This window comes from Pseudophryne corroboree, chromosome 3 (genome assembly GCF_028390025.1).
Source record: "Pseudophryne corroboree isolate aPseCor3 chromosome 3, aPseCor3.hap2, whole genome shotgun sequence".
NCBI classification, from domain to species: Eukaryota; Metazoa; Chordata; class Amphibia; order Anura; family Myobatrachidae; genus Pseudophryne; species Pseudophryne corroboree.
This window is the reverse complement of record NC_086446.1, coordinates 44,062,479-44,086,107: the sequence shown is the minus strand read 5'-3', so window position 1 is coordinate 44,086,107 and position 23,629 is coordinate 44,062,479. Positions and strand designations below refer to the sequence as shown.

The window sequence follows — 23,629 nt, the reverse complement described above, 5'->3', positions numbered from 1 at the left end:
CGCTGAATCAGGCTTACCATCCAGCAGGCTTATTCTACGGCAGGTTTGCCAGTTCTTAAGGTACAGGCCCACTCTACTAGGTTGGTGGGTTCTTCCTGGGCGGCTTCCCGGGGTGTATCGGCTTTACAGCTCTGCCGAGCAGCTACTTGGTCAGGTTCGAACGTTTGCTAAGTTCTACAAGTTCGATACTTTGGCCTCTGAGGACCTTCAGTTTGGTCAATTAGTTCTGCAGGATCCTCAGCACTCTCCCACCCGGTTTGGGAGCTTAGGTACATCCCCATGGTACTAATGTGGACCCCAGCATCCTCTAGGACGTAAGAGAAAATAGGATTTTAATTACCTACCGGTAAATCCTTTTCTCATAGTCCGTAGAGGATACTGGGCGCCTACCCAGTGCTTCGTGTTTTCCTGCACTGTTACTTCGTTAAGTATTATTGTTGGTTCAGCTGTTCCTGTTCAGATTTGGTTAGCGTGGCTTTCCTCTTGTTTGTGTGTGCTGGTTCAACTCTCAACGCTGTTCTGTTACATCCTTCCTCAGGATATGTCTGTCTCCTCGGGCACAGTTTCTAGACTGTCTGGTAGGAGGGGCATACATGGAGGAGCCAGTGCACACTATTTCTTGATTTCTTAAAGTTCCCAAGGCTCCTAGTGGACCCGTCTATACCCCATGGTACTAATGTGGACCCCAGTATCCTCTACAGCAGGCCTGGCCAACCTGTGGCTCTCCAGCTGTTGTAAAACTACAAGTCCCATCATGCTTTGCCACAATTTTGCTATTAGGGATTACTAAAACTGTGGCAGGGCATGCTGGGATAAGTAGTTTCACAACAGCTGGAGAGCCACAGGTTGGCCAGGCCTGCTCTACAGACTACGAGAAAAGGATTTAGCTGTAGGTAATTAAAATCCTATTTTTGTGTATTATTTAGGTTGAAGGTCTGACTTATATTAAAGTAGAGGTTATAGAGGGAGAAGAAGAGACGTGTATGAGGGGTGTTCAGCAATGTAAGGAGGAGGAAATCCCTACAGAAATCAGCACAGGTGAGTAATAAACACTTATAGGTCTATTCATGAAGCAGTGAAAAGTGTGGAGAAGTGAGCCAGTGGAGAACTTGCCCATGTCAACAAATCAGCATTGAGGTAACATTTATAATTTGCATACTATACAATTGTACAGAGCAGCTGATTGGTTGCCATATGCAACTTCTCCACTCTTTTCACTGCTTCATGTATAGAGCCCTAACTGTATTACAGAAAAGAGTCACATATTCTCATTGCTCAGTCACTACAGCAATCTCATCCTACACCCTCCTCTGTCTGTACAGACTAATGAGGGAAACATATCTGCCCACTGGTGGAGTCAGGAGCCATCAGCCCCTATTATACTCCTGCTCTCCCCCTCACATCATGTCACTGTGTGTTACCAGCCCAGAGATCTGACCAGTCTCCTCCCCACACTCTCTGGTGTAGCTCATACATCAGGATCCATTAGCCCCTATTATACTCCTGCTCTCTCCTCACATCATGTCACTGTGTGTTACCAGCCCAGAGATCTGACCAGTCTCTTCCTCACACTCTCTGGTGTATCTCATACATCAGGAGCCATCAGCCCCTATTATACTCCTGCTCTCCTCCTCACATCATGTCACTGTGTGTTACCAGCCCAGAGATCTGATCAGTCTCCTCCCCACACTCTCTGGTGTATCTCATACATCAGGAGCCATCATCCCCTATTATACTCCTGCTCTCCCCCTCACATCATGTCACTGTGTGTTACCAGCCCAGAGATCTGACCAGTCTCCTCTCCACACTCTCTGGTGTATCTCATACATCAGGAGCCATCAGCCCCTATTATACTCCTGCTCTCCCCCTCACATCATGTACTGTGTGTTACCAGCCCAGAGATCTGACCAGTCTCCTCCCCACACTCTCTGGTGTATCTCATACATCAGGAGCCATCAGCCCCTATTACACTCCTGCTCTCCCCCTCACATCATGTCACTGTGTTACCAGCCCAGAGATCTGACCAGTCTCCTCCCCACACTCTCTGGTGCATCTCATACATCAGAAGCCATCAACCCCTATTATACTCCTGCTCTCCTCCTCACATCATGTCACTGTGTGTTACCAGCCCAGAGATCTGATCAGTCTCCTCCCCACACTCTCTGGTGTATCTCATACATCAGGAGCCATCATCCCCTATTATACTCCTGCTCTCCCCCTCACATCATGTCACTGTGTGTTACCAGCCCAGAGATCTGAGCAGTCTCCTCTCCACACTCTCTGGTGTATCTCATACATCAGGAGCCATCAGCCCCTATTATACTCCTGCTCTCCCCCTCACATCATGTCACTGTGTGTTACCAGCCCAGCGATCTGACCAGTCTCCTCCCCACACTCTGGTGTATCTCATACATCAGGAGCCATCAACCCTTATTTCTCTAACGTCCTAGTGGATGCTGGGGACTCCGTAAGGACCATGGGGAATAGACGGGCTCCGCAGGAGACAGGGCACTTTAAGAAAGAATTTGGATTCTGGTGTGTTCTGGCTTCTCCCTCTATGTCCCTCCTCCAGACCTCAGTTAGAATCTGTGCCCGGACGAGCTGGGTGCTACTTAGTGAGCTCTCCTGAGTTTGCTATAAGAAAGTATTTTGTTAGGTTTTTTATTTTCAGAGAGATCTGCTGGCAACAGACTCTCTGCTACGTGGGACTGAGGGGAGAGAAGCAGCCCTACTCACTGAAGATAGGTCCTGCCTCTTAGGCTACTGGACACCATTAGCTCCAGAGGGATCGTACACAGGATCGCACCCTTGGTCGTCCGATACCCGGAGCCGCGCCGCCGCCCCCCTCGCAGAGCCAGTAGACAGAAGCCGGTGACAGAAGCAAGAAGACTTCGAAATCGGCGGCAGAAGACTCCTGTCTTCATATGAGGTAGCGCACAGCACTGCAGCTGTGCGCCATTGCTCCCACACTACACCCACATACTCCGGTCACTGTAGGGTGCAGGGCGCAGGGGGGCGGCGCCCTGGGCAGCAATTAGAGACCTCTTTGGCAAAAGTTTGCATAATATACAGTTGGGCACTATATATATGTATGAGCCCCAGCCAAAATTGTACATGAAAGCGCGACAGAAGCCCGCTGTCGAGGGGGCGGGGCTTCTTCCTCAGCACTCACCAGCGCCATGTTTTTTCTCCACAGCACCGCTGAGAGGAAGCTCCCCAGTCTCTCCCCTGCAGTTACACGGTAGAAGAGGGTAAAAAGAGAGGGGGGCAGATAATTAGGCGCAAAAATCAATATAAACAGCAGCTACTGGGTTAACATTAAGTTACTGTGTTATTCCTGGGTTAATAGCGCTGGGGTGTGTGCTGGCATACTCTCTCTCTGTCTCTCCAAAGGGCTTTATGGGGGAATTGTCTTCAGATGAGCATTCCCTGAGTGTGTGGTGTGTCAGTACGTGTGTGTCGACATGTCTGAGGTAAAAGGCTCCCCTAAGGAGGAGATGGAGCAAATATGTATGTGAGAGGGTGTCTCCGTCGACAACGCCGACACCTGTTTGGATATGTGTAATTAAGTCTCTCAATGCTCACTATCCAAAATAATAGACACTGATATCGACACGGAGTTTGACTCCAGTGTCGACTACGATAATGCAAAGTTACAGCCAAAATGGCAGAAAAGTATTCAATATATGATTATTGTAATAAAAGATGATTTGCATATCACTGATGACTCATCTGTCCCTGACACAAGGGTACACATGTTTAAGGGGAAGAAAAAGAAAAAAAAACACAAAGTACCAGCGCTGGCTGTAAAAATTATATAAAGACGGTTTGCTGAATAAAATAACAATTTATTAAACCATTAAAAAACCAGGAGTAGATTCCTGTTATTATTCTTAATAACACTTAAAATAATAAATTCCCCCTGGGTATAATCACTTTTGCATCCACTCTCCTCTGGGACATATAATGTTACGGCTAGGACAGTCTCCAGATGGCATTCACTGTAGCAGAAGATAATTACCGGTTCCACAATGGAGATATATGATGGCATCAGCTTTAGGAAGAGTCCATTGCTAGCTGTGTTTGTGGATCCGGTCTTTTATCCTTGTTGGAATAAATTTCCCAGTGATAGGAGCAATGTCCAATGGGTGCCGAAGATGTCAAAGTCCCAATGTATCGTGGAGTGATGCCCAGGTGGGTAGACAGGCTCAACGCGTTTCGCTGGCAACAGGGTGATCAGCTTCCTCAGGAGCATAAATTCAGTGTATATTGGGTCTCTATTTATACCCTGCTTCATGAATTGATAACCAAAACCTGTCCGGTGCTTAATTAAAAACTGCAGCAAACCGTCACAAATATAACTTTAAATATATCATTATTTGCACAAAAATCTGCTGTTATATGCAGAACAAATCCCACCTCAAAACGAGTATTAATACTTGATTTATACATAAAACTAAATTTGAATGAAGCCGGTCACGTGACATAAAAGAACACGTGATCGGGATTCTATACAATCCTATTGGTCCCATTGTAGCATGTGATCTAAGTCACATGGTCGGAGACTCAATCGTCCCCTTCTTAGAAGGTACTTATTGTAGTTTCTAGGCTTAGAAGGATCCTTTTGGTGCACGTGACCCCGAGTCTCCGATCACGTGACTTGCTAATCATTGGTTCACATTAGTCACATGGTGTGAGTGATGTCATAGGAGGAAAATCCCCTTCATAGAGGGTACTAACTGTTCTTTTTTATACTTATACTTTAGTTATATATCTCACAAATGACGTGACCATAATTAGTGAGAGAGAAACGTTATATACAAATCAAAATAAATATAAAAATATATATAAAAAAATATATATATAAAAAAACGTATTGGACCTGATTTATATTATTGGTAAGGCTTTTCTCGCAATTCACTCGGTCCAGCACGTTTAATATTTGTAAATAACCAATATGGCTATTAGTACATATAGACAGAATCTTCTTATATATTTCAATACATTATGTATTACAAATGAAGAACAGAGATAGGACACAGAAATGAAGATGAAGCACATTCCCGTGTGTGATTATAAACACATGTAATTCAACTTATACTCATATACACATATATATATATATATATATATATATATAAACACACACGCCTGCATGTACACACACATATATATATATATATATAATAATAATACATATATATGTGTGTACCCACAAATAATTTAGACCAATAGTTTCATATAAAAAGTATTCAGTTGTTATTTGAACCTTTATAGCACACATTCGTGAGAGATTTAATATTAAATAAATGTACACACATGTGCATATAATATCCAAAATCAGGAGTTGATATCACCAATCAGGCAATTGGTATAATCCATGCACATATACACACGTGCATAGATAAAAACCATCATTTATACTGACAGTCATCTCAAAAATGGAATTTTAACCCAAAATATTTCATCAAACTACTGTATATAAAATAAAATTTTCCCAAACAGCCTAAATCTTCTGATGATATATATAGAGAGAAGGGATGGAAAATATTGGGACAAGAATTACTAGAACAGGGACGGAGGCATAAACTCCCAACTAGAGGACCGAATTTAATTCAATTGCTTAATTCAGTCCATCTGGATGTAAAGAGTTAAACTTTAACATCCAGAAGACTTCCCTCCGACAAAGTTTATTAAATCGGTCTCCTCCCCTATCCGTAGGGGCAATATGTTCAAGACACATTATCGAGAGACAAGCAGGATTATTATTATGTTCATTATAATAATGTCGTGATACACTATGAGCCATGTATTTGCGTATTATGTTCCGTCGATGTTCCATAAATCGCGTGTGTAACGGTCTTGTGGTTCGTCCCACATAGTTTAAACCGCATCCACATGTCAACAAGTATATCACGAATTTAAAGTCACAATTTAAAAAGGATCTCAACTGGTATTTTTCATTAGAAGATGGAATAGAGATAAAAGTAGTTTTACGTTCCATATGTTGACACATTGTACATCTACTTTTGCCACACCTGTGGAAGCCTAAAGGTTTCTTAGTCAACCAATTTGAGTCGTTTTTATTCTTCTCTAATGTTGGAATTTTGAAAAAGCTAGGAGCCAGTATAGTCTTTAGAGCCCTATTCTTTCTGTAAATCACCTGTGGTTTATTGGGCAGAAGGCTCCCAAGAATATTGTCATGTTTCAATACTCTATAATTTCTTTCAATTATTGTTTTGATCTCTTTCGCACAGTTATTATATTTGCAGATAAAGGCCATTTCTCTCTCTTTTGTGTCATATTTTTCTATCTTGTTTGAGGAGGATGGACGTAACAGGTCTTGTCTGTTCATACCTAGGACCTCTTCTAAAGCCTTTTTCAAAAGATTTGATAAATAGTCTCTATTTCTAAAAGATTCCAGAAGTTCATCAGCTTGTATTTTAAACGTCTCTATGTCGGAACAATTGCGTCTCAGACGCATTAATTGCCCCTTGGGTATATTGTCTTTCCAAGGTGTATGGTGAGCACTTCTGTAGTGTAGGTATGAGTTTGTGTTAACTGGTTTGACAAAATTGGATGTGGTTATTTGGTTGTCTTTGATCTGGAGGGTCACATCCAGAAAGTTCACACGGCTCCTATCATAGGAATGAGTAAAAGTGAGATTGTGTGAATTGGATTGGAGACTGGTGACAAAAGAGGAGGCAGAAAAAGAGTCCCCATCCCAAATAATAAATAAATCATCTATGTACCGACCATAGAAAACCAGGTTCGCTGCCCAGTCAGTGCACCACACATGGGTGTCCTCGAAGTCACCCATGTACAGATTAGCATAACTGGGAGGGAACCTGGTCCCCATGGCGGTACCTGTGAGCTGTAAATAATATTTGTGATTAAAGATGAAATAATTGTGTGACAAAATAAAAGTGATACATTGTGTAAGGAAATTCTGGTGTTGTTTATCAAGAGTTGAAGTCCTATTGAATAATTCGGAAATAACTTTGACACCCATGTTGTGAGGGATATTAGTATATAGTGCTTGTACATCCAGTGTCAAGAACGCATATGTATCCTTCCACTGGATGTTCTGTATTTTGTTTAAAAAATATTTTGTGTCTGATAAGTGTGATTTTAATGAGGTAACGTGTGGTTGGAGAAAGGAGTCGATATAGAAGGAGAGGTTAGAGGTGAGAGAATTGATCCCAGAAATAATGGGGCGACCAGGAGGTACAGTGAGGGATTTGTGAATCTTGGGAAGAAAATAAAAAGTAGGGGTAGTGGGAAAGTGTGGGAATAGGAACCGCGATTCTTCTCTGGATATGACCCCCAGATCAAGACCATGATCTAATAAAATCTTAAGCTCCTGTGTAAATTTCAAAGTAGGATCTTGAATAAGAGTATTATAGAATTGTTTGTTTTCTAATTGACTCAAAGATTCTTTCAAATAATATGACGTGTTCATAATAACTAGGCCTCCACCTTTATCTGCCTCTTTAATTGTTATAGATGTGTCTTGTGTCAATTCTTTAATGGCTCGTTTCTCCTGTCTAGTAAGGTTTGATGAAAATTTTGATGAGGATCTAGAATCATTTTGTCCCACTAGTTCTTTAAAGTCTTCCAATGTGATCTTCTAAAATGATTCTATACAGCTACTCTTAGCCGAAATGGGGAAAAATTCAGACTTCACTTTAAATTTAGACTCCTCTTTTCTTATGTCATATATTTTTATCTCATTCCCGCCTGAATCAATTGGTACATGGTTCTCCTCCCATAATTCTTCTAATGTTGTGAGTAAAGGATAATCAGAACTGTCCAAAATAATAGGTATTGATTCATCTTTCTTAAGTGTTAAACTTTTTTTTTGCAAAATACCTTTTTCTACAAAGGGTGCGGATGTACCTATTAAGGTCCACATAAAGGTCAAAAATATTAGGACTACTTGTTGGTGAGAATTTGAGTCCCTTTTCTAATAAAGAGAGTTCTGATTTCGACAACACTTCATCCGATAAATTAAAAACAGTGGGTTTGGATCTAGATGCTGAATTAGAACCTCCTTGGATTTTTGTGTCCTCCCTCCTCCTCCTCTACATCCTCTATGCTTAGATCTCTGTTTCTTTTGGGAGTGGCTCGTTGTTCGGTGTCCATTGTCCACCTCACATTGGTTTTGGGTCGTGCTCCTAAAAAAACACCCTTTTGTTCATAGTTCTCAGTAGTTCTAGGAGTGTATCTTTCGCTACCTTTTCCCATCTCTGATCTGGTGTTCCTGTATCTATTCATATTTGATCTTATTGGTGAATCTATGTCGCTATCTTGTATATCCATCAATGGCTGGAATCTATTGTGATTTGTAAAATCACGTTGTTTGGAAGTGTATTGATCTCGTCTTTGTGTTTTATAAGTACCCTGATAAGTATTTTGTTTAAAATGAGTGGTATTTTCTGTGAATCTCTGTTTCTGTCTATACGTACGCACTGAATCATTCTCGTAATCATACAGATCACGTTTGAACTTTTTCTGTTTTGTCTCCATGAGACTTTGTTCAAATTTTATGACTCTCTCATTTACAGCTTTATCTTTCCTTTCAAACTGTTCTTCATTTTTATATTTATCCATAGTTCTGTTTAGTTCTTCAATTTCCTTTTCAATCAAGGATACCTTATCATTCCTGTACCTGATAATCAGTTTCATTAGTTCCAGGGAACAATTATCCAATAATTGGTCCCATTCTTTCTGATAATTAGAATTATCATGAAAAATAGATGATTTGAAAAGTCGAAGACCTCTGGGGATCATTTTCTTATTTACATACTGTTGTAAATTAACACTGTCCAACCAGTTTTTAGAGTCAGTTTTAAGAAGATTTTCTAATCTATTGAAATCTCTAATCAAATCTGGTTTATCAGGTACAGCTGATTTAACATTAGAGTCCCCTAAATCGGACCAATAGGATTGTCTTCTATCATTACGTTCTTTAACATTAGAAAAACAGCTCATGGCTGCAGCACTTACGGACCAAACAATATAGAAAAGTAAAAAGATATGTAAGTGCGCAGCCAACAGCAGCTGGTAAGGGGATGGTCAAATCCCTGAATATATTTGAAAATAAAAACACAAAGTACCAGCGCTGGCTGTAAAAATTATATAAAGACGGTTTGCTGAATAAAATAACAATTTATTAAACCATTAAAAAACCAGGAGTAGATTCCTGTTATTATTCTTAATAACACTTAAAATAATAAATTCCCCCTGGGTATAATCACTTTTGCATCCACTCTCCTCTGGGACATATAATGTTACGGCTAGGACAGTCTCCAGATGGCATTCACTGTAGCAGAAGATAATTACCAGTTCCACAATGGAGATATATGATGGCATCAGCTTTAGGAAGAGTCCATTGCTAGCTGTGTTTGTGGATCCGGTCTTTTATCCTTGTTGGAATAAATTTCCCAGTGATAGGAGCAATGTCCAATGGGTGCCGAAGATGTCAAAGTCCCAATGTATCGTGGAGTGATGCCCAGGTGGGTAGACAGGCTCAACGCGTTTCGCTGGCAACAGGGTGATCCAGCTTCCTCAGGAGCATAAATTCAGTGTATATTGGGTCTCTATTTATACCCTGCTTCATGAATTGATAACCAACACCTGTCCGGTGCTTAATTAAAAACTGCAGCAAACCGTCACAAATATAACTTTAAATATATCATTATTTGCACAAAAATCTGCTGTTATATGCAGAACAAATCCCACCTCAAAACGAGTATTAATACTTGATTTATACATAAAACTAAATTTGAATGAAGCCAGTCACGTGACATAAAAGAACACGTGATCGGGATTCTATACAATCCTATTGGTCCCATTGTAGCATGTGATCTAAGTCACATGGTCGGAGACTCAATCGTCCCCTTCTTAGAAGGTACTTATTGTAGTTTCTAGGCTTAGAAGGATCCTTTTGGTGCACGTGACCCCGAGTCTCCGATCACGTGACTTGCTAATCATTGGTTCACATTAGTCACATGGTGTGAGTGACGTCATAGGAGGAAAATCCCCTTCATAGAGGGTACTAACTGTTCTTTTCTATACTTATACTTTAGTTATATATCTCACAAATGACGTGACCATAATTAGTGAGAGAGAAACGTTATATGCAAATCAAAATAAATATAAAAAATATATATAAAAAAACGTATTGAACCTGATTTATATTATTGGTAAGGCTTTTCTCGCAATTCACTCGGTCCAGCACGTTTAATATTTGTAAATAACCAATATGGCTATTAGTACATATAGACAGGGGAAGAAAGCGGAGGTAAATTTCCCTCCTCTCATGAAGAAAAAGAGCGCGAATCTCCAGACAAGAGACTGCAGTTTCCCAAAAAGAATTCTCAGGCAGTATCCTTTCCTTACTAGGGCCAGGATATGATGGGAATCTTCCCCTAGGGTGTCACGTTTGCCCAAAAGGTAGCCCTGACGTAACAGCTATTCTCAGGGATCCTGCAGATAGCGTGCACATTCTGGTACACTACTCAGACCGGTGATTGTGTCGGCATGGGTTTATAGCGCTGTGGCAGCGTGGACAGGTACCTTATCAGCAGAGATTGAGACCCTAGTATGTATATAGATATACATATGTATATATAGAGATATATGTATATTAAAGATGCTGTCTTAAGAGATATGTATATATAAAACATGCCCAAAGAGACATAAGTATACTGGGTCCTAGAATCAAAGCTATGTCGATTTCTGCTTGACGTGTCCTGTAGAATATGCAATGGACAGATGATGCCGACTTAAGAGGCATATGGAAGGCTGAGGATTGTGTGGAGAAGGGTTCTCGGACCTGGTCTCCACAGCTATAGCTGGTAATTCTGATATTTTGCCTTATATTCCTGCACAGCCTAGGAAAGCACGACATTATCAAATGCAGCCTTTCGAATAAAGAAACAAGAAAGTCCGAGGTGCGTCCTTTCTTGCCAGAGGCGGGGGCAGAGGAAAGAAGCTGCACAACACAGCTAGTTCCCAGGAACAGAAGTCCTCCCCGGCCTCTGCAAAAATCCACCGCATGTCGCTGGGGCTCCACAGGCGGAGCTAGGCCCGGTGGGGGCACGCCTTCGTAAGTTCAGCCACAAGTGGGTTCACTCCCTGTTAGATCCCTGGGCAATAGATATTGTGTCTCAGGGATACGAGCTGGACTTTGAGAAGATGCCCTCTCACCGACGGCCCTGCCGGCTTCCCCCCGCGAGAGGGAAACAGTGTTAACTGCAATTCACAAATTGTATCTTCAACAGGTAGTGGTCAAGGTTCCCCTCCTTCAACAAGGAGGGGGTTATTATTCGACCATGTTGTAGTCCCGAAACCAGACGGTTCGGTCAGACCCATATTGAATTTAAAATCCCTGAACATATACCTGAAAAGGTTCAAGTTCAAGATGGAATCGCTAAGAGCGGTCATTGCAAGCCTGAAAGGGGGAGATTTTATGGTGACTCGGGACATAAAGGATGCATACCTTCATGTCCCCATTTATCCACCTCATCAGGCGTACCTCAGAATTGCGGTACGGGATTGTCATTACCAATTTCAGACGTTGCCGTTTGGTCTCTCCACGGCCTTGAGAATATTCGCCAAGGTAATGGCGGGAATGATGGTGCTCCTGCGGAAGCAAGGTGTCACTATTATCACATAATTGGATGATCTCCTCATAAAAGCTAGATCAAGAGAGCAGTTGCTGAACAGCGTATCACTTTCTCTGGAAGTGTAACGGCAACACGGCTGGATTCTATATATTCCAAAGTCGCAGTTGCTTCCTACAGCTCATCTGCCTCTCCTAGGCATGATCCTAGACACAGACCAGAAAAGGGTTTATCTCCCGATAGAGCTCAGGAGCTCGTGACACTGGTCAGGAATCTATTAAAACCAAAACAGGGGTCAGTGCATCACTGCACTCGAGTCCTGGGAAGGAGGGTGGCATCATACGAGGCCATTCCCTTCGGCAGGTTCCATGCGAGGACCTTCCAATGGGACTTACTGGACAAGTGGTTCGGATCACATCTTCAGATTAATCACCCTATCCCCCAGGGCCAGGGTGTCTTTCCTGTGGTGGCTGCAAAGTGCTCACCTTCTCGAAGGTCGCAGATTCGGCATTCAGGACTGGGTCCTGGTGACCATGGATGCAAGCCTCCGAGGGTAGGGGGCAGTCACACAAGGAAGAAATTTCCAAGGGCTGTGGTCAAGGCAGGAGACTTGCCTTCACATCAATATCCTGGAACTAAGGGCCATATACAATGCCCTAAGTCAAGCGGAGACTCTGCTTCGCGACCAACCGGTTCTGATTCAGTCAGACAATATCACTGCAGTGGCTCATGTAAACCGCCAAGGCGGCACAAGGAGCAGGGTGGCGATGGTAAAAGCCACCAGAATTCTTCGCTGGGCGGAGAATCACGTAAGCGCACTGTCAGCAGTGTTCATTCCGGGAGTGGACAACTGGGAAGCAGACTTCCTCAGTAGGCACGACCTCCACCCGGGAGAGTGGGGACTTCATCAAGAAGTCTTCATGCAGATTGCAAGTCGGTGGGAACTGCCACAGGTGGACATGATGGCATCCCGCCTCAACAAAAAGCTGCAGAGATATTGCGCCAGGTCAAGAGACCCTCAGGCGATAGCTGTGGACGCACTGGTGACACCGTGGGTGTTCCCGTCGGTCTATGTATTTCCTCCTCTTCCTCTCATACCCAAGGTGCTGAGAATCATAAGGAAAAGAGGAGTGAGAACAATACTCTTTGTTCCGGATTGGCCAAGAAGGACTTGGTCTCCAGATCTGCAAGAAATGCTCACAGAGGACCCTTGGCCTCTGCCTCTAAGACAGGACTTGTGCAACAGTCTGTTCCTAGACTTACCGCGGCTGCGTTTGACGGCATGGCGGTTGAACGCCGGATCCTAGCAGAAAAGGCATTCCGGATGAGGTCATTCCTACGCTGATAGAGGCTAGGAAGGATGTGTCGGCTCAACATTATCACCGTATATGGCGAAAATATGTTGCTTGGTGTAAGGCCAGGAATGCCCCTACGGAGGAATTCCAGCTGGGCCGTTTTCCTTCACTTCCTACAGTCGGGAGTGACTTTAGGCCTGAAATTGGTTTCCATTAAGGTCCAGATTTCGGCCCTATCCATTTTCTTTCAAAAAGAACTGGCTTCTCTTCCTGAAGTTCAGACGTTGTAAAGGGAGTGCTGCATGTTCAGCCCCCTTTTGTGCCTCCAGTGGCACCTTGGGATCTTAACGTGGTGTTGAGTTTCCTGAAGTCACACTGGTTTGAGCCACTCAAAATCGTGGAGTTAAAATTTCTCACGTGGAAAGTGGTCATGCTATTAGCCTTGGCTTCAGCTAGGCGTGTGTCAAATTAGCGGCTTTGTCACATAAAAGCCCCTATCTGGTTTTTCCATATGGACAGGGCAGAATTTCGGACCCGTCCACAATTTCTGCCAAAAGTGGTGTCATCTTTTCATATGAACCAACCTATTGTGGTGCCTGTGGCTACTCGTGACTTGGAGGATTCCGAGTTACTTGATGTGGTCAGGGCTTTGAAGGTTTATGTAGCCAGAACGGCTAGAGTCAGGAAAACTGAGTCGCTGTTTATCCTGTATGCACCCAACAAGCTGGGTGCTCCCGCTTCAAAGCAGACTATTGCTCGCTGGATCTGTAACACGATTCAGCAGGCTCATTCTGCGGCTGGATTGCCGCTTCCAAAATCAGTAAAAGCCCACTCCACAAGGAAGGTGGGCATTCTTGGGCGGCTGCCCGAGGGGTCTCGGCATTACAGCTTTGCCGAGCAGCTACTTGGTCAGGTTCGAACACTTTTGCAAAGTTTTACAAGTTTGATACCCTGGCTGAGGAGGACCTTGTGTTTGCTCATTCGGTGCTGCAGAGTCATCCGCACTCTCCCGCCCGTTTGGGAGCTTTGGTATAATCCCCATGGTCCTTACGGAGTCCCCAGCATCCACTAGGACGTTAGAGAAAAATAAGAATTTACTTACCGATAATTCTATTTCTCGTAGTCCGTAGTGGATGCTGGGCGCCCGTCCCAAGTTCGGACTTCTTCTGCAATGCTTGTATATAGTTATTGCTTAAATAAGGGTTATGTTTGGTTGCATCAGGGTTGATCTGATGCTCCGTTGTTGTTCATACTGTTAACTGGGTAAATTTATCACGAGTGATACGGTATGATTGGTGTGACTGGTATGAGTCTTGCCCTGGATTCCAAAATCCTTTCCTTGTACTGTCAGTTCTTCCGGGCACAGTTTCTCTAACTGAGGTCTGGAGGAGGGACATAGAGGGAGGAGACAGAACACACCAGAATCCTTTCTTAAAGTGCCCTGTCTCCTGCGGAGCCCGTCTGTTCCCCATGGTCCTTACGGAGTCCCCAGCATCCACTACGGACTACGAGAAATAGATTTAACGGTAAGTAAAATCTTATTTATACTCCTGCTCTCCCCCTCACATCATGTCACTGTGTGTTACCAGCCCAGAGATCTGACCAGTCTCCTCTCCACACTCTCTGGTGTATCTCATACATCAGGAGCCATCAGCCCCTATTATACTCCTGCTCTCCCCCTCACATCATGTCACTGTGTGTTACCAGCCCAGAGATCTGACCAGTCTCCTCTCCACACTCTCTGGTGTATCTCATACATCAGGAGCCATCAGCCCCTATTATACTCCTGCTCTCCTCCTCACATCATGTCACTGTGTATTACCAGCCCAGAGATCTGACCAGTCTCCTCTCCACACTCTCTGGTGTATCTCATACATCAGGAGCCATCAGCCCCTATTATACTCCTGCTCTCCTCCTCACATCATGTCACTGTGTATTACCAGCCCAGAGATCTGACCAGTCTCCTCTCCACACTCTCTGGTGTATCTCATACATCAGGAGCCATCAGCCCCTATTATACTCCTGCTCTCCTCCTCACATCATGTCACTGTGTGTTACCAGCCCAGCGATCTGACCAGTCTCCTCCCCACACTCTCTGGTGTATCTCATACATCAGGAGCCATCAGCCCCTATTATACTCCTGCTCTCCCCCTCACATCATATCACTGTGTGTGACCAGCCCAGCGATCTGACCAGTCTCCTCTCCACACTCTCTGGTGTATCTCATACATCAGGAGCCATCAGCCCCTATTATACTCCTGCTCTCCCCCTCACATCATGTCACTGTGTGTTACCAGCCCAGAGATCTGACCAGTCTCCTCCCCACACTCTCTGGTGTATCTCATACATCAGGAGCCATCAGCCCCTATTATACTCCTGCTCTCCTCCTCACATTATGTCACTGTGTATTACCAGCCCAGAGATCTGACCAGTCTCCTCCCCACACTCTCTGGTGTATCTCATACATCAGGAGCCATCAGCCTATTATACTCCTGCTCTCCCCCTCACATCATATCACTGTGTGTTACCAGCCCAGAGATCTGACCAGTCTCCTCTCCACACTCTCTGGTGTATCTCATACATCAGGAGCCATCAGCTCCTATTATACTCCTGCTCTCCCCCTCACATCATGTCACTGTGTGTTACCAGCCCAGAGATCTGACCAGTCTCCTCCCCACACTCTCTGGTGTATCTCATACATCAGGAGCCATCATCCCCCATTATACTCCTGCTCTCCCCCTCACATCATGTCACTGTCTATTACCCTCATATATAATAAAAAAAGAAACCTTTATTTCCATATATCTCTCTTACTTCCAGCAGATGAACCGATGGGCGGGAATACCTCGGAGGGACATCTAACTTTGTTTCCAGACTTCAAATTAGAAGAGAAGAACATGACACGGGATTCTGCAGGAAAAATCCCCATTACCCCAATTATATATCCTGTACCTCACAGTGCAGATATTTCATCTCATCCCTCTAACCATGAGTGTAACATTAATTCAGATGTTTCTACACATAATGCAGCTCCTACAGATGCTACAGTCTATCCCTCTTCTGAATTTGTTAAATGCTTTAATAATCAGTCAGTCTTTATTAGACAGAAGATGCACACACTTAACAAACAACATCTGTGCTCTGAGTGTGGGAAATGTTTTACATATAAATCAAAACTTATTACTCATCAGAGAAGTCACACAGGTGAGAGGCCATTTCTATGTTCTGTGTGTGGGAAATGTTTTACACACAAGTCAGTTTTTGAAACACACCAGAGTCTTCACACAGGTGAGAGACCATTTCCATGTACTGAGTGCGGGAAATGTTTTATACAGAAATCAGCTCTTGTTATACATCAGAGAAGTCACACGGGTGAGAAGCCATATCCATGCTCTGAGTGCGGGAAATGTTTTGCACAGAAATCAGCTCTTGTTAAACATCAGAGAATTCACACAAAATGAAAACCGTATTATTGAACGGACTGATATGAAAGGGAATTGCAGTAATCTAAATATTGTAAAAGACTTTGATATTGATATTTACAACTGGATTACGGAGTGTATTCTCAAAGGTATATTAACATCACCTATTCATTATGGAGGGCATTTCAATATTCGAGTCACTCCCTCCCACACACATAGGAGGAATGTGCGCCATCACTATAAGACTGGAACAGAGCGCATATGTATGGATCTTATTGCAATCTACTTTTCTGCACGGTTCATAGGGTATCCACAGGATAACAATGGAATATAGTGGAGCGACAGCGGATATGCACCAAACGGTCAAAGGTTTTCGGCCTCCCAGCATGCAATGGGCCTATTCATATCTCCCCGCCTCCTAGCTCAGGCGAATCAGTTTTTGTTTGGTGCGGCAGGAGACGGACCATGGTCAATGGGCTGCTGGTTTTTAGCAGCCCTAAGCTTTTTTATTTTATTTTTATAGTCTTACTATTTTTCTGAGTGATCTTTCTAAAAAGCATCCTATATGTACCTTAGAAAGAGTCGCTCCAACAACTCTCCGCCAGGTCGCGACAACGCTTACCCACGGGTACAGTGCTGTTTCGGCGGGCATCTGTGTCAGATAAAACTATTTAGTCCAGCAGATGTTACCAGGCTGTGGCTGGAGCATGGGAAGAAGGTAAGGCATCGGTTCCGCTTAGAGGGGGAACACGGACACAGCCACACTGTTTTGGGAGGAGACTGCAAAGCAGTTGCTGACGCGGCTGCCACCGAAAGTGCACCAGCACTAGGCCTTAGAGTTCATAGGCTCCTGGGGTAGCATGAGGCCGTGATCCCTATGGTTGATGTCAGCAGTGGGGAGTCAGACGCTCCCCTGGTTGCCCCTCCCACCAGTTCATGACCAGTTTCCTCCGAGTCTCCCGCCATGAACTGTGTTTCCCGCTTCCGTCTGAGACGCTGTGTACTAAGGGGACCCAGTCGCAGCATACTCGTGCGTCAGTGTTCACTTGGGCGTCTGTGTTCACTATAGGTTCACGGAGCGGTGGTGTACACTAATAGGGTCTGGATCCACTCAGCGTTCACTACGTATTGATCGGTTCTGGGTACAGGTTATACAGCACTAAGGGGGTCATTCCGAGTTTATCGCTAGCGGTTTTCGGTCGCTGCGCAGCGATCAGACAAAAAATCGGCACTTCTGCGCATGCGTATGCAGCGCACGCGCGTCGTACTATTACAACGAACGATGTAGTTTCACACAAGGTCTAGCGAAGCTTTTCAGTCGCACTGCTGACCGCAGAGTGATTGACAGGAAGAGGGCGTTTCTGGGTGTCCGTTTTTATATTGTACAAAAAGTATATCTAGCAATAATTAATGCATCAATTATCCATAATAAAATTAAATAAACCATAAGCAATATATAAACATATAATAAATATTTATTGGCATCACGGAGAGAGTGTCAAAATGATTCAATTATAATCACATTAGACAATAAATCAAATATAGCTTTTGAACTCACTTTTTATTATGGATAATTGATGCATTAATTATTGCTTGATATGCTTTTTATACAATATGTCATTATGTGGAGTATTGAAAGTTTAGTAAAGACTGCTTATTGAAATAGATTATGCACACCTATTGGAAATTTGGTGATTAGGTTGTGAAAAGACACCTATTGGGTGATCAATTCCTTAAATACTTCCACTACCAAGTGATGGGAGTACCTTCTGAGGAAACAGATATTTCTGACATTGGAGAAACGCGTAAGGATCGACTGCACATCTTCTCATTACAGCTGCTACGCTGTTCCCACCCACCGTTGGTAACCACGTACTCCAGTATCTCACGGTTATGCATTTGCTTTCAGGAAAAACCCTCCTCAAAGGTTATTTTTGTACAAGCCCGTCTTTGATAGAGATGTAGGACAGGGCTTTGCAAGAGGCAGTTCAGGTATTGGGGGTCATTCCGAGTTGATCGCACGTAGCAACTTTTTGCTGCTCGTGCGATCAACTAGACGCCGCCTATGGGGGGGTTTATTTTAGCATAGCAGCCCACTTGTGCAGCCCTGCTATGCTAAAAAAGTTTCAAAGAAAACAAGACTAGCCCTGCAGCTACTCACTCAGTGCGACGGATCCAGTGATGAAGGTCCCGGCTGTGACGTCAGACATCCGCCCACTAAACGCCTGGACATGCCTGTGTTCGCCTGGACACGCCCGGGAAACGGTGAGTAGACGCCCCGATCCTCCTTCCCGCTGTCAATCTCCTTGTGATCGCTTTCATCGGTCCTGGCATCGTTGCCCGGCGACGACGCGCATGCTCAATGCGGGCGCAGCCGCAGTTACGAAACGTTCGCACCGCAGCGAAGAACATCCTGCCTTGAGCTTTGGAAAACAACTGATTTGCCTGAGCATGGCGGCGGGGAATATATGGAAGGGCCCGTTGCATGATGGGAGGTCAATAAGCTTTGACCGTTTGGTGCAAATCCGCTGTCGCTCCACCATGTCCCAATGTATCCTGTGGTCTTAGGAGAAATACCGTTATCAACAGTAAGTTCTTACCATAACGTATATATTCAGTTAGATGTCAGTATCTGTTATAAATCTTCACTGTGTTTTGCCAAAGCCAAGGAATTGATTTGTTTTGACTGTTGTCTTTTTTCTATCAAATAAATTTTTTTTTATACATTTTGACAGGCGTACAACCAGCTCCAATTGATTGAACCTGTCAATCTTTATGTCTGATAGACGTGATAAGAAACTTTCATGCCTAGTGGAGACTAGAGACAATGGGTATTGTGCATGGTGTGAGGAGCCTGGGCTCTTTGACACTGGTGCCAAGTCAAAGCTCCTCTTCATTATATACCGCGACCAGTCCATACGACATCAGTTTCTATTAGTGCCCGAGTATGGCCGGTGTTCTGAGCTGCACTCCAGCTTGTTTTGAATTTGGTCATTTCTCTTACGTCCTAGTGGATACTGGGGAACTGTACTTTAGTACCATGAGGTATAGAGCGGGTCCACTGGATCATGGCACTTTAAAACCTGTAGTGTGTATGTGTGTGCTGGCTCCTCCCCTCTGTGCCCCTCTTACTAGACTCAGTCTGTCACAGAAAGGTCCCTTCAGCCAAGCAGCGAGCGCAACGTCCTGGCACTCTGCTGATTGGCTATGCGCGTCTGAGCTGTCAGACCGCGCATCGCAAAGCCTCTCCATTATATTCAATGGTGGGAACTTTGCGGTCAGCGGTGAGGTCACCCGTGGTCAGCCGCTGACCGCGGGTAACCCCACCGCTGACCGCAAAGTTCCCACCATTGAAACTAATGGAGGGAGCTGTGCGATGCGCTGTCTGCCAGCAGACGCGCATCCAGCCAATCAGGAGAGTGCCACGAAGTAGCGCTTCCTGATTGGCTTAAGAGACCTTTCTGTGACAGCAGTCACGGGGGGGTGTCTGCATTCGGGGAAAGGGGTCCCATGTGTAAACATGGGACCCCTTTCAGTCCGTTTGGTCCGGGTGTTCGTTTTGTTGTTTTGCCAAGTACGAGGATTATTTTCAAAGATCCGGACACTGGATTGAGGTGAGTATAATTTTATTCACAGGTACACGTGGATTCTACTTGGACAAGTGGACAGAGGTCGGCGTGTGAACATAGGTAAGTATGTGTGTGTGTCGACATGTGTGAAATAAAGTTTTACTCTCACGGTGTGCGTGTCCTGTTTTTATTTGGGTATTTTTTTTCCAGTAGAACTACAGGTACCAGCGGGCCCGTTTTTCTCCCGCATGCTGGTACTTGTGGTTCTCCAAGTACCAGCTTGCGGGGGAGGCTTGCTGGGACTTGTAGTACTACTGGAAAAAACAATATTCTTTCAATTTTCTCAAGGCTATCAGCCCCCCATCCGCAGCCCTTGGATTGGGGGGACAGCCTCGGGCTTCACCCCTGGCCCTTGGGTGGCTGGGGGGGGGGCCCTTGATTGAAGGGGTCCTCACTCCCCCAGGGTACCCTGGCCAGGGGTGACTAGTTGGATATTTAATGCCACGGCCGCAGGGCGCTGTATAAAAGTGACCCCCGGCTGTGGCATTATCTGTCCAGCTAGTGGAGCCCGATGCTGGTGTAAAAAATACGGGGGACCCCTACTCTTTTTGTCCCCCGTATTTTTTGCACCAGCACCAGGCGCAGAGCCCGGTGCTGGTTTTAAAAATACGGGGGATCCCCTGTCATTTCACCCCCCCCCCCCCCCCCCCGGATTTTTAGAACCAGGACCGTCTCGAAGAGCCCGAGGCTGGTTATGCTTTGGAGGGGGGACCCCACGCAATTTTTTTTCGGGTTTTTTACAGTTTTTTTAAAAATCGGATCAAAATCCGTCAAATCGGCCGTTTTTCGACAGCGGGACTGTCGAACCCGTTTTTAATTGAATATGTTGAATTCCGGCACCCACTTGCCGGAATTCGACGGTCGAATTGTGTCGAATTAAAAAATGGGCGAAAAATTGCCACGATTCGCCGGTAATTACATATACCCCTTGGACTTTATCTCCCAAAATTCTAGAGAGGTCCAGATCTGCTTTAAGCACATGCCAATGTTTCTGAATAGTTTGTCTAATTAGTTGGTTTTCCTGGCAAAAAGTGCCAATAAATCTAATAGGTTGCTGATCGATATTCTGTTTCTCATGTTCTTTCTGAGGATAAATTAAAGTACTCCTGGGTTTCCTACTTGCTTGATTGTATGCTCTCCGTGTGGAGCTCTTACTATAGCCCCTTGCAGTAAGTCTGCCTTCCAATTCCTTGGCTCTTTGTTCAAAGACTTTTTCATTTGTGCAGTTCCTTCGTGTCCTGAGGTATTCCCCCTTGGGTACTCCCCTGATTACTGCCTCTGGATGGAAACTAGTGGCATGTAGGATGCTGTTAGTAGCTGTTTCTTTCCTAAACATGTCTGATGTTAGTTGTCCATCTTCTTCTACTGAGATTGTCAGGTCAAGGAAATTAACAGCTTTCTGACTCATCTCTATTGTCAATGTCAGATTGAAGGGATTAGTATTCAAGATCAAGATGAATTCTTGGAATTGTTCTTTTTCTCCTTCCCAAATGATGAACAGGTCATCTATATAGCGTAACCACAGGAGGACATGTTGTGTAAAGGTCTCATGGGTTTCCGTGAAAACGTGTTCCCTTTCCCACCAACCCATATATAGATTAGCGTAGGTTGGTGCACACGCTGTGCCCATCGCCGATCCTCTCTGCTGAAGGTAAAAACTGCCATTGAAGATGAAATAATTTTTAGTGAGCACGAACTCAAGAAGTTGGAGTAAAAAGCCGTTGAAGTCATTTCGGGCTTCCATATTAAGAAAAAATTCCGTTGCATGCAAGCCTCTAGTGTGTTGTATACTTGTGTATAACGACTCCACATCACATGTGGCTATCCAGGTTCCTGGGCTTATACGTAGATTTTCTATCTTAGCAAGTACATCCATCGTATCTCTCACATACGATGGGAGGGTAACTACTATTTCTCTCAGATGTTTGTCTAAGAAGTAGCTAGCCTTCTCGGTTAAGTTATTAATGCCCGAAACAATGGGCCTACCAGGGGGCCTATTGCGATCCTTATGCACTTTGGGTAGCATATAAAAAGTAGCTACTCTCGGTTCTTTGGTCTCCAGGTATTCAAATTGATTTTTGTCTAGAATACCCTCATCGCGTGCTTGTTGAAGAAGATTATTGTACTGTCTCAGGAATTCCTCTGTTGGATTGCCTGAGAGCTTTTTTATAGCAAGTAGGATCATGGAGTTGCCTCAACGCCTCCTGAGTGTACATTTTCTTAGGCCACAACACTACATTGCCGCCTTTATCAGACGGTTTAACCAGGACATCTGTCCATTTCTGTATTTCCAGAATTGCCTGGTCCTCTTCTTTACTCAGGTTGCGGATATGGACTGATCTTGTCTCTTTGATCTGATCTAGATCACGGGATACAAGTTCTGTGAAAATCCTAATATATGCATTAGTGTTAATGTCAGGAAAGAATGTAGACTTTTTCTTTAATATTGGTACTGTGGGGATAACTGATGTCGATTCAGGTGTATGGTCGACCCCCTGTAGCTCAATCAGAGTTTCCAGGGCTCTCCTCTCCTCCAATGTCTCAAATTCCGTGTCGATTGGATGAAAAAATTCATCGATATTAGTCTGTTCCCCTATTGATGCCTGATTTATCTCACCAGGAATTCCTTCTTTCTTAGAGAATTTTTTTTTAAGAAGTAACTTTCTGCCGAATAGATTTAAATCTTTCTCCCATTCAAATCTATTCATTTTTTGTGTGGGGGGAAAAAGAGAGACCTCTCCTAAGCACTTTACTTTGTGGGTCTGTCAGGACCTTATCAGTCAAATTAATAATTTGCAAAGCAGTATCTCTTCCTGTAGTTCTTGGGTTTCTCCCATCTCCCTCCTGTATTTCGAGTTCTTAAATCTCTTCCTCCCTCTCCTGATCCTCTTGCATTGGGGTGATGGTCTAATGGACCTCGTCCTAAAAAAGATCTCTGATTGGTGGTAGAATATCTTGATGTGGAGGGTATATTTGGATTGTCAGAGTCGGATGAGTCAACTTCAGAAGTTGTGTAGTTCTGTTCATCCCTCTTCTCCCTCGTCTGTAGCTTTCTCCATCTGTATACCTTATTTTCTGAATAATCATTCCTATCTCGTTGGAATTTGCGTTTCTTCCTTTCTATAATTTGTTTTTCCATCTCTTCTACCTCTGTCATGTATTTTCCATATAATTTCTGAAAACTTTCTAATTTTTCAAACGGTCTCAATTTCTCCCCAATACAATTAATTTCCTTTGTGCATTGTTCCAGAATTAATTCATCGTGTTTAATCAGAATGGTAATTCATTCAAAGGAACACTTGGTGAGGGTATCCTCCCATTCTTTTTTGAGAGTTTCATTAACTAATTCGAAAGCAGGGAAAATCCTGGGTCTCAGGCCCCTTGGTACCATGTTGCTCTTTACATAACTATCAAATGTCATTCTGTTCCACCGTGTCTTGGATTGTTTACATAGATTTTTTTTAAGTTCGTATAAACCTGTAGACCAGTCATTCTTATCTCCCAGATTAGAGATGTTTTAATTAGCAAACAGATTATTAGCCTCACTTTGCCATTTCTCCTGTCGATTGGTCAAATCTTGACTAATGCTGAAGGAAGCCATGCTTCAGACACAACCCTAAATATATAGATAATCTTATACTTCTTAAACCAAA

General features: G+C 44.0%; 1 protein-coding gene across 1 annotated transcript in view; it reads left to right on the top strand.

The window, feature by feature from the left end:
- The window catches only part of LOC135054673 (oocyte zinc finger protein XlCOF8.4-like), an 88,366-nt gene extending 68,759 nt beyond the window's left edge, over positions 1 to 19,607 (top strand). The window contains exons 6-7 of the mRNA XM_063957921.1: positions 927 to 1,038; positions 15,746 to 19,607. Coding sequence (XP_063813991.1) covers positions 927 to 1,038; positions 15,746 to 16,386 — 753 coding nt within the window. The 3' untranslated portion in view covers positions 16,387 to 19,607. The remainder of the gene's footprint in view (positions 1 to 926; positions 1,039 to 15,745) is intronic.
- The last annotated feature ends 4,022 nt before the right edge of the window (positions 19,608 to 23,629 follow it).